Source organism: Hippoglossus stenolepis, chromosome 2 (assembly GCF_022539355.2).
Source record: "Hippoglossus stenolepis isolate QCI-W04-F060 chromosome 2, HSTE1.2, whole genome shotgun sequence".
NCBI classification, from domain to species: Eukaryota; Metazoa; Chordata; class Actinopteri; order Pleuronectiformes; family Pleuronectidae; genus Hippoglossus; species Hippoglossus stenolepis.
In genome coordinates, this window is record NC_061484.1 from 9748601 (window position 1) to 9760233 (window position 11633).

Here is an 11633-nt window from a genome sequence, read left to right on the forward strand (position 1 = left end):
TGAAACTGGATCCACTTGATCTTCATCACAGCAGATTATTTTTCTTTTCTTTTTATATGGTTCTCACATTTTTCCAAACCGTTAACACAGAGAGACCCAATGCCCTTTTGATTTAAATGTGCTAAACAAAAGGAAAATATCTAAGGTACTTATATATATGATGCATAATTCACAAGTATGACTCTCCTGCGGATCCAGCCTCTCACAATCCTCGCTCCGATGTTATCAAATTTATTTTATTTTATTTTGTATTTATTTATTTCTGCAGCCGAGGACCATCCTGCTCTGTGATCGACTACCATAGACCCATTCGCCAGTTTGCATCGTCTTCTCTGCGATCAACGCTTCGGCCTGGATGAAAGGCGGAAGCGGACGTTCCCGGAACTACACGGAGCTAATAACAAAGCTAACAGCGATACGAAGTCGTGCACTCTCAAAGATAACTAAATAATAATAATAATAGTTTCTCCGCAGCCAACCCGACACTGCCGTGGACCGCCTCGCTTTGACCGGTTGGTGCTCATGCCGGAGTCCGGGCTGCTGTCATGTTGACCAGGCCGGGTCAGGCTCTTACTTCCTCCGGGCTGATGTCGGTGGGACTCGCTAGTTTCGCCTGAGCTCCTCCAGGCTGCTGCCTCACAAGCTGGATGTGGTTGGACTGTCAGCTCCGGGTTAGTTGTCTCCTTCAGGCCCGGCAGCTGATGTTAGATCAGTTTATCCACAGTGTCCTGTTGTCAGCTGGTCAAGTTAACTCCACTGTTACTGACAACACGTCACAGGCCACAGCAGCTGATCTATTGAGATGTGGCCGTTCACGGTCACGATGAATAGTTTGATTCCACACGTTGTTACAATAATAAGAGATGTAAACAATTACACACGCACATTAAGCTATGAGCACATGCACAGAGAGTACTGCTTAGATTACATGAAGTATGGAATCTAGACCCTGAATAACAAGCTACTCCAGTGATGCGTTCAGGTGCACCCACACTTTGTTTTACAGAAAACCTTCTCACACTTTCTCTTGATGACATAGACTACTCTTCTCATTGTATATGAAAGATTATCAGAGAACTAAAGCTGAAACTTGTATGAGGAACCCTCTGACCAGGTGCATCATTCAAAGTTTACATTAAAGGTTCTATGTGTAGGATTTAGTGATATCTCGTGGTGAGGTTTCATGTTGCAGCTGAATACCCCTCACCTCACCCCTCCAAGCATGAAGGAGAACCTGTGGTGGCCTTCGATTATAATTAAAAACTGAAAAGGTGTGAAAAGTGTAATGGCGGCCTCCGTAGAGAGGACACGCTACCAACGTAAATATAAAGGGCTCATTTTAGGGTAATAAAAACAACAGTTCTCCCATTCGGGTGATGTCACACTGATGAAAACCTCATTAGGATGATTTTATATTTCATTTCTGCCAATAGATCCCTTGCATCTCCCTGCCTTCTGCACAGACAGTATTGATTTGTATGGCTCACGCCTTCCTGTCTGGTCTCTCTGGAACAGAACAGAATATACTGCAGAGTCTCAGTCTTTCACTGTCAATTCACCAGACACCACTATTTCTTGTGTTTAACTCTTCACAGAATGACAATGCACAGTAGCGGAACATCCCAGGACCCTTCACAGGGTACAGGCGAACGGGGAGAGCTGGTTCACACCCTGTCCAAAGAGTCTCCAGACGCCTCTGAGTTGGGGAGCCCTCGGTGTATACCACACTTTGACCTCCACAACATGGTGGTTTCCTATAAGAGAATCGCTCTGTTTTTAGAACCAGTTGCAGAAGCAATGGAGCTGAGCCGCTTCCTGCTCGGGTGTGTATCTGTTTGTTTGCAGCTTGTTTGAGCATCATGTGATTTAATTGCTTGTGTAATGAAGCAGTCATGTTTAAATTGGGAGTATTCAATATCGTCAGCTTTGTTTTCTTATGTTTTAATCTCTCAGATGGAAGATGCCGGTGTGCTCTCTGCTCGTGTGTATATTTCTTAATGTCTTCTTCTGCACTGTTAATGAAGGTAAGATGAGGCATAAGGAGTTAATATTGACCAAACATTTGTGTCGTGCTTTAAAACACACTCTAATTTATGAACATACTGTTGTGTCTGCCTCTCTGGTGCCAGCGGGCTGGTTCTCAGTGGCTGTGGCGTTAGTGTTGGCGCCTGCTGCCCTGGGTTACCGGCAGGACAGGTGTGGGGGCAGAGCCTCTGAAGCTGAGCTCCAGAAGAGGAGCTATTACACTGTGCACCGCAGAGACCTGCAGACGGTGCATCTCACCAAACAGGAGGCCATGCTGGAAGTAAAAGACCTGTAAGACAGATTCTACACGATCAATCATTATTGATTCACCTGCTGATGATTTTCTCAATTTACTGATTAATATTTCTTTAAAATAAGTAGTTTGTGTCTTGTTTTACTCAGAAAATGACAAATCTGAAATCTATTTGGAAAAAATATTTGGAGTAAGCGCTGTCCATTCTTTCCTGTGTTGTTTCTCACATCCATGTCATAATTCATTTTGTAAACAATTATTGGTTACACCAGGTTCTAATGCCTTAAACATAAAGAAATAATTCATTATTGCTTTAAAATTTTTTACTAACTGATGGTTGAATGGATGTCCCTTTGGGACAAACTGCATTCATGACATGTTCGTGTTTGGGCTATCTTTGTCCTTGTAATCTTTGTGTGCTGGGTGTTTTCTGTCTTCACCAGGTTGAAGCATCTAGACGACATGTTGTCCTCTGCCTGTCAGTCAGCAGAAGCTATTGAAAAGGTCCTGCACTGGGATAATCACACCAAATCATCAAGGTCTGCATCTGCATACACAAGCAGACACACACACGCACACAAGCTCAGGAGGTAACAAGGGCCATCCACTGAGCAGAAGGTCGGTGGTTTGACCCCCAGCTCATTCAGTCTGCATTCTGAAGTTTCCTTGGGCAAGATACTGAACCTCAAATTGCCCCTGATGGCTGAATTGGTGTGTGATACTGCATACAGAATGAATGTTTGTGAGAATGGCTCAAAGCGACTTGACTGTGAAGCACTTTGAGTAGTTGATAAGATTAGAGAAAGCACTATCTAAATCCAGTACACAAATGGACAGTGTCACCTGTAGTTGAGTTAGTTGATCACTGATTAGTTAAGCGACGGTTATTAACAAATAGATAATTCTTTGTTTCTGTGTTGATTCATTTGCCAAATTTACTGTATTAACACCAGCTAATACTGGAAAGAAAGGGAAATGAAATATGCAATTTACAATTATTATTTATTTTATAAAATTGCAATTTATGGTAAAAATTTGGTGTCGGCATAATCAAATAGACACATGCAGTAATAATAATTATTAGTAATAATAGTAAGCTAATGTTACCTAACTGGGGTATGTTCTTTTATATAGTAATATCAGTGGATTATTTATGTTAGATACCTCATGTAAACAGCTGTGAAATACTCTGACCCAGGTCAGTTGTTACATCATTATAGCATTAAATGCAATGTAGTGGCTGATCAGTCACTCACATGGTTGGATGACTGTGACCTGACATTTGTATTATCTGCTTTCAGGTTCTATGGAGGGATGTTAATAGTGGTGTGTCTGCTCTACCTTGTTCCTGTGGGCTGGGTGCTGGCTGGGCTCAACAGCGCCATCTTCCTGTGCAACAGAGACTTCTTCAGAGGTCAGTTGATCCTGGCTGAAAGAAGCACTAACTGTTGCCTTTTTTTCACATATGAATTCCTGACAGTGTCCAGAGAATCAGATGTAGACATTGCCTGGAATTTCACACATTCAGCACACAAAAGGAGATAGTCCGCAGCATTCACACTTTCTGGAAGTGTTCCACTTGGGTTAAGTGAGAGCGGTGCCTGGGTGGAGCATGCAGGAGGTTGGGTACAAACACCATCAACTCACTTGCTTGCTATGAATTTTACGGACAATGCTCTATTCGGCTCAATCAGCCGTAACGCAGACTTTGCACTAAAGAGCTGGCAAGGTTAAGTCTGTTTAATGTCTTCTGCAACTGATTCACACATATGCATTCACACTTCCTCTGGGTATTTTCTGGAAAGGGTTACGGTGCATGTGTGAAAGCAGAAGAATTATTTAAGAAAGAAAAGTAAAGGGTCGTTTCTCCTCTGCTTCCAGTTTTGTTGGACCTCAGAAAGTTCTTCCACGTGGGCCAGACTAAGGCCTCAGAGCGTTTGTCTGAGGAACAGGAACAAAGAAATCTGCTGGACAGGACCCCCACACCGACTAGTCTGGAGGTGAGAGGAAGGTGAAAAGAGTATGAAGGGTTAAATACGGATTTCCTCAGTGGTTGTGATTTACATTAAAAACAACCATGACTGTAAGCTTCTTATCCGGTTTATCCCATGCTCTCAATGTATTTATCCAGTAATGTAACACAAAGCCGTGCATGGATTTTCTCTCTCCATCGAGCCACTCCTTTCTGTTGTGATTTTATGTTCCAGCAATGGCGGGAGGACGGGCTCAAAATGAATAAAATGTTCTGTATTTGATAGAATCCTCCTGTTTACCTGAAAAGCTCAGATGCTCAGTCAGAACCTGACCACTGTCCTAAGTGCTGATCCTGGGACTGTTTGTAGTACACTCTGCAGCTGAGTGTTTATGTGCTTGCGTGTGTGTTTGATGACAGGACCTGTCTCCTGGCAGTGTAGAGGAGGCTGAGGAAGCAGAACCCGATGATGAATTTAAAGATGCCATTGAGGTAAATACTTCTCTAAACCAATATGTCCACATTGCAATCACTCGTTTACTGGTGGCCTTATTCTTAAGAATAACACATCTGATGTGGGAATTTCAGATTATCAGGGCAACTGATATTTTTTGTTTGATTAATGATCATCCAAAAAGAATGTTGGATTAATAAGGTAAAATACACATATATGTCTTTGCTTTCTTGCAGAGAATTCAATGGGAAGATTGGTTCCAATGTTATCCAACTGGAGCCAGCAGCTGATTAGCTTATCTTAGCATAAAGACTGGAAAAAACTAGCCTGGCTCGAATTAACACATCATATTATGTTTGTATAATCTCTGTCAAAAACACAGTTTTTCTGATTACAGGCAGTAATCAGAAAAACTATTTCTTGTGTACTTATTTCTTGTGCACTTATTTTCTTCCATTCAACAAATAAGATAAGGGGTTTATTCATGTTGGACAGGCAGTTTTTCCCATTTCCAGTCTTTGTGCTTAGCTAGGCTAACAGACATGAGCTTGGTGTTGATAATTTTTTTCTAATTCTCAACAAGAAAAAGCACATTTGAACTCTTCCTGAAAATGTGTCCCGTCTGCTGTAGTCTGTATTTCCCACTATTTATAAGATATCAAAAAAATTGTATTTTGTCTCTTCCTCCTATTTACAAATTTGAAACGTCATTGAAGCATGCATCACAAAAAAAAAATCATACCTCCTCTTTTTTTTTTTCATCTGCCTTCCTCTGAAATCAGGAACATTCGATTTCCCTGCAGGTGAGTGTCGCTCTCCTCTGTTTAGAAGAGGCCAGTGCACCTCCACTCAGTAAGCTGTAGAACTTCTCGCCACATGAACTTCATGTGTCGTCCACTTGTTTGAGGTGGTTAAGTTCTTGCTTTACTCTGTTGAAGGGTTCGGTTTGTTCCTTTTATACTCGCACTGAATATCTGCATTTGTGAGTAACATTGTTCTCGTGTGTTGTTCTGCATCGTGATAAGGAAACCCCTTTGGTCTTAGTGGTAAGTGGATTACCCCAGTGCCTCCATCCATCCTTCCCTCTATGCCTTCATGTGTTTGCCCATTATTGTCGTCTGTCTCCAATAGTCCCATCATACAGGCTCCTTCATTTCTAGTCTGCATGACTGGCATTATTCATGAGACATTAGTGAAATCAGCTTTTCCTTCCAAAAGCCAGTTTTAGCTAGAATGTCCCTCAGTAGATCTCATACCTCCGCCAAGGCCCAACAGTCCCTTAAATTCAATCAAGTTGCACCAAATTTCACACAACAACACATATCAGTTGCCTAAATGTGCCAGATTGTTTTCATCAAGATCTTTGACTTAGTCCCTGGGAAACTGGTGAAAATGTCAATTGTTAAAGGAAGTCATAAATATCAATCCCCTGATCTGCACCCAAATTTAATGGATCTTTCTTAGCTCCTGTCCCATGCTTCCCCCAAGTTTCTTTTAATCCTGCTGATTAAAAAAAACATCCAACAAACGAACCAACTACAAACTGACAGGGGTGAAAAACATAACCTCCTTGGTGGAGGTAATAACTTGATTTGAAGTGTATGTGCCAAGAGCCATATTCTTTGACCAATCACAACATGTGATACATTCAAGAGTTGGTGCATGAGGATTTATATATTTTCCATATTCTGAATAGTTTGTTGCCTTCATCTTTTTTGAATATCTACTGTTCAACAGGAGGTGGATGGATTTCCTTAGCAAGGAGAACAGTGTGTGTGTGCGTTGTGGAATGTCTTGCTTTTCATTTCCTCGCCCATGTTATCGGGTTAGAGCAGCCACACTGCCCGCATGAGACGTGCCTGAGCGGCGTTGCTCTTTTGAAGTTCAGGGTTAGGGTTAATATAAATATTTGCAACGCTTCCTGTAACTGTGTCAAAGTAAACGATTCTGTTGACTGAATCCATTCATTTGTTTTATCAAGGTTTTTGTTGTGAAATATTTGCAGGACAGGAAGATGCAAAGCTTCATAATGTACAGAACTTGCATTTAGTTGAGCATGTAGGCTGCTTTTATTCAAGGAAATGCTGTAGTCATACTAAAACCTCACGTAGCAGCTCCACATCAGGAACGCAGCTGATACGTAGCAGCTCTGCAGGAGTCACGCTCCCAGTGTGAACAACAGACGTGTGAGGAGAAGCAGATCAGCCACACAGCCGCCACGTGCTGCACACACACCACCAGTGGCCCGTTACCATCTTGTACCCATCAAGTCAATGGTTTCTCCTTTAGTGGATTGGGCTGCACTAACCTGGTTTTCCAAGGCATTACCCTCAAGAAAGTTTGGAAATAGACCAGGTCTTTTTTGTGGAACATCTGGGCGGGTGTAGAGATATAAACAGCACTCATTATACATATTCAATATATAGTCTCAGCATTTTTTTCTTTCTGTAAATGCATGTATTTTCCATCTACGTCTTGTCATTGATCTGCTTGATTTATTTACCAAACATCTTTTTGTCGAACTTGCTGAAATGCTCAAAATCTCTTCCAGTTTTGCCGGACTGCCTGCTCTGTTTCCCGGCCAGGTTTCCACACTCTTAAAGACCAACTGTGATGATTGTTGCTTATACAGTACATAACTCCCCCTTTTCCTTCCTCCTTTCTCCCCCCCTCCTTTCTCTCTCTCTCGCTCAGGAGGATGACGAAGGGCCTCACGGGGCCCCAGAGTACGACACCATCTCTGAAAATGGCCTCTTGAGCCGCAACGAACCAATTCGCAGCAAGGTGTCCAAACTGACAGAGAAGCTGCGTAAACGCTACCCCACCAGCAGCACAGGTCAGTCTGCTCCCACTCAGCCACTGGTTTCATTATACTTGTTGCCAATTTGGAAGTGTGCTTTACGTTATATTGATGTTGGTGGTAAGTTAAGTTAATGTTGCTGCTGCTACGTCAGTTGCACACCTTAGAGACCAGGAACAGTTTTTGGCTTTTTAATTGCAATAACGTCAAAAGCTGAACCTGAGGGTACGCTGAGGCTAAAGGTAGATCTGACTGGCTCCTGGCTTGTATGGCAGGTCTATGTACTAGTACTATGTACTAGATTTCATTGTACTCTTTCTACTTGTTTTTCTTTGTCTCCAAAGGCAACTGTTCGAGTTGCAACGCTGTCTTCTCCGTGCTGAAGAAAAGGGTGAGTCTGAAAACTTGTGACCAGAATCTGGGATATATTTAGGCATCACATGATCATCGTGATTGATTTTGTCTTGACTTTTCTTCAACACGTTCTTGTCTCTTGTTGCAGAGGAACTGCAGTAACTGTGGCAACAGCTTCTGTTCCCGATGCTGCTCTTTTAAAGTGCTGAGAGCTTGCATGGGGGCAACCGGTAAGGAGTGAAAAATAAAAGATACTGGATCATTCTACAACATTTTATTCTTACTCTGATTCAGATTGGCTCATCTGTGTTCTGACTGATGATTGTATTCTCTTACTGTTTCTTCTTCAGCTCCAGAGGCACAGAGAGAGACAGTGTTTGTCTGTGCTCCTTGTAATTCCTCTCTCATCAAGTTACAGTGACATGGCATCAGTTTTTCTCCCGGTGGCCAGTTGAAGGTCCTTCACAAAGTTACTGTAGCCCTCACACACACCTTGGTGTTCATATTAAGACACTTAATGTCTGTTAAGATACCTCCTATGTTGGTCCTGCCTTTTCCAGTCAAATCCCTCCTCAGCTACTTATCATTATGGGACTTCTACTGTAACATGTTACATATTTCCTGTTTTCATCTCTCCATGAAGAACTGGACCTTATGAATCAATGAGAGTTAAGACAGGAAATAATAGTATAAACAAAAACCCAGGGCCGTGGTTTTCCCTTCGCTAGGCCGAGGGAAGTATAAAGCATGCAAGGTGTAGGCCCGGATTGTACTGGTGGTGTTGGGTGATAGTGGGAGGTTTGCTGGATGTCGGTGGTTTTGTTTTTACATACCTTTTCTTGCCACAAATTTGAATCCGCTTGAATGTGGATATCTTTAGCCCGGTTGGCTGTTCAACTGTAACATCCTGCAGAGAGAACTTCTCTGTACGAACAAGACTAAGCTGCCACTGGATATCCATGGGTTATATTTTAGATTGGTGATGAATATGATGTTGTGAGCTGGGCACTGCACAAAACAGAATTCTGTTTATTTGGATGAACAAAATAAGAAGCTCTACCTTCGGCTTCGCTCGCTGCGGCGTGCGCATGCCGGCAATTCAAAACCATTTTCCTCAAAGACTCGTTTGTTGTCCTCCAGTCCACTTCGACCTGTAGCTGGTCAGCATCTCTGTGTGATTATTTCTGGGTTTGTCCAACTTTTCCAGGCCAGTGATTTTGGTTGACTTCATGTTTTAATAATTGCATCTGCTCCTGCTGCAACCCACACTGCTCTACACGGCTCCTGTGGGTATGCATGTTATTTACCAGACCTCAAGTCCAGAGGTGAACCATGCTAATGAATCACGGTGAAGGTGGTTTGTGAATGAGGACAAGTTTGGTAGATGACCGTATTCTACTTATTATGAACAAATTGCTTCATTCTTCACCCGATTGTTGTTTATTCCTGTGTAGACATGTCAAACTGGCTTTTTCTTTTGGAGCATAGTGACAACTTAGAAAACTGTATCCCTGCAGCGCGAGCTTCTCCTTTTAACCGTATCAAAGTCAATCCAACTGGATTCAATTCATCTGAACAGACTGAGAAACCAACTGAAACCATCATCAGAGCCTCACACTCTTGCAAGCGGGACTTAAAAGAGTCAATGTGGGGCATTGTAGCCCAAAAGCTCGGTCTTTGATGGCAAACCAGCAAAACGATGACAAAGTTGTTTTAACGATGATTCAGACAAGGATGATTGTAATTGTTTGCTTTGCTTTTATTGTGATCATATAAGCTGTTACTGTAAATTGTTCTTCTATATCTAATATATTTAAATTAAAACTCCACAAATGGGAAATTATTATTTGACCTAATGATGAATTCTGTATATATTGGCCCATATTTTATTGTTAAAACAAGCCATTATTGAAATAAACTCGATGATTTCATTAACTTAAAGTCCCAGTGGTAAGTGTTTTTTATTTAAAAGCAACTGAGTAACAGAAAAAACTTTTTTGATTAAAGTATCAAGGTGTATCTGAGGAAATGTACATGTTCAAGTTTATATGTTTTGACGTCACTTAAATTTGTAGATAAAAAAAAAAAAAAAGAATAAATATTGGTTACTGCCTGAAGCTGTATAAAAAGTACCAGTTGTGTCTGAAATTAAGCAACTGGAATTTACCTTCTAGAAATTTCAAACACAGGAATCCACATGAATCACAATAGAAGTATTTCAAGGTAACACATTTACCTCTGCCAAGGAGGTTACGTTTTACTCCGTGGTCGTTTGTTGATATCTAGGAGTGTGTGCAGTTTGGTGCAGATCCAAATAAACATCTGGATCTAGTGAATTTAAATGTGGTTTTATAAGGGAACTGTTGGGCCTTGGCTGAGATATACCCTCTATTGTATATGATGATAAACTTTATTACAGGCTCTAGACCCAATAGCAAGACATACACCATAAAGAAAAAAGAAAACAGATACATAAACACATACAAACATACTCTTATTCATGAGAGTCTTAAAAGGCACCCATACCAATGTTTCCACAGATATGATTGATATCTGACCGAGCTGCACCTGGGGCTTGTGAGCATCATTATAATACAGTTTTGTGATTCATCAAGTTGAGACATAAACTTAAACATCAGGTTCCTCAAGAGAGCCTGTAAAGTGCTTAGCCCTGAGTCACAAAAGAGCTTACTAGCACTGCTACACCTGGGCTTTTTCAGCAGTATCCTCAGACAGTCATTGTATGCGACCTGAAGTTTGCGCAGGGTCTCCTTTTTGTAGCTGCCCCATAATGGGGCTGCATACATGGGGGTGCAGTAAGCACGAAACAAGCTCACTTTCACATCATCAGAACAGTAGTGGAATTTCCTGACTAACATGTTTGCTTGGACATACAACATTCGTCTCTGCCTGTACATGTCAGCATCATCTTCCATCTTGTCAGTGATGATGTGCCCAAGATATTTCGTACAGTTAGATACACAGAGGGATTTCCCTGACAGGTAAAACATTGGAAAGTGTAGCTTCTGATCTTCCTTGGTCCTACATATCAATACAACACTCTTTTTTGCATTGTACTGTACGAGTTAGGATTCAAACTAAATGATGAATATACAAGAAAAGCCAATTAAATATCTTTCCCACACAAATAAAAATTATATGTTTAAAACAGAGCAATGTTAATCATAACACCTTTTATCAAAAAGGTTAAAAAGTCTACAGTCATGTGAGAAAGTAGAGAAGCTATAGTAACGTGACTTTATAATGAATTGAACAACTCGGTCCTGGGACACCCCTTCACCCAGTGGAGCTGGTGGGACAGAGGGGAATGATAGTCCCACCCCCTGCAGGACACCATCACAGCACTGCTGCTCCTTCAGCGACAGACCGATCTACCCGAAGTGTCTGAAGTAGAGGAACTGCAGGTCGTCCCTTCCTGCAGCTGTTAGACAAGCAGCTCTACACCCAGTCGACCACATGCACCAATTCTGGGGATTCACTATAAACTCACTCAGGTTAAAATGAATCTAACTGTAATGCGCATTTCAATCTGTGCAATTCAATGACAAATCTGCAATCCTGTTACACTGTGTATATATTCTGCTCACAATATATGCAAATAATCAGTTTACACCGTCTACATTATTTTTTAATCTATTTATATTTAGGTTTTCCTTGTGTTTATATTGCACATTTACTTATTTATTGCTGTACTGATGTTTATTTTTTGACTGTCCTCTCTGCTGCTGCAACACAGCAAATTTCTCCTTCTTAG

At 41.5% G+C, this 11633-nt stretch overlaps 1 protein-coding gene across 3 annotated transcripts; it reads left to right on the forward strand.

Moving 5' to 3' along the window:
* The first annotated feature begins 331 nt into the window (after positions 1 to 331).
* zfyve27 (zinc finger, FYVE domain containing 27) lies at positions 332 to 9799 on the forward strand. Of its 3 annotated transcripts, XM_035171668.1 has the most exons (14): positions 333 to 671; positions 1596 to 1823; positions 1954 to 2024; positions 2130 to 2316; positions 2722 to 2817; positions 3580 to 3692; positions 4160 to 4278; positions 4671 to 4742; positions 5487 to 5507; positions 5730 to 5750; positions 7399 to 7540; positions 7849 to 7895; positions 8007 to 8088; positions 8209 to 9799. In XM_035171668.1, the coding sequence occupies exons 2-14, from the start codon at positions 1597 to 1599 to the stop codon at positions 8277 to 8279; spliced, it is 1269 nt and encodes a 422-aa protein (XP_035027559.1). In that variant the 5' UTR covers positions 333 to 671; position 1596; the 3' UTR covers positions 8280 to 9799. The 3 variants fall into 3 exon arrangements, with proteins under 3 accessions (XP_035027564.1, XP_035027559.1, XP_035027574.1); XM_035171673.1 differs by lacking the exon at positions 5730 to 5750 and having other exon boundaries at positions 332 to 671; XM_035171683.2 differs by lacking the exons at positions 5487 to 5507; positions 5730 to 5750 and having other exon boundaries at positions 334 to 671.
* The last annotated feature ends 1834 nt before the right edge of the window (positions 9800 to 11633 follow it).

Coding starts and splice junctions, on each gene's coding strand:
- zfyve27 (XM_035171668.1), top strand. CDS start 1,597: ATGACAATGCACAGTAGCGGAACATCCCAGGACCCTTCACAGGGTACA. Junction 1,824..1,953: donor CTGAGCCGCTTCCTGCTCGG/GTGTGTATCTGT, acceptor TTAATCTCTCAG/ATGGAAGATGCCGGTGTGCT. Junction 2,025..2,129: donor CTTCTGCACTGTTAATGAAG/GTAAGATGAGGC, acceptor CTCTGGTGCCAG/CGGGCTGGTTCTCAGTGGCT.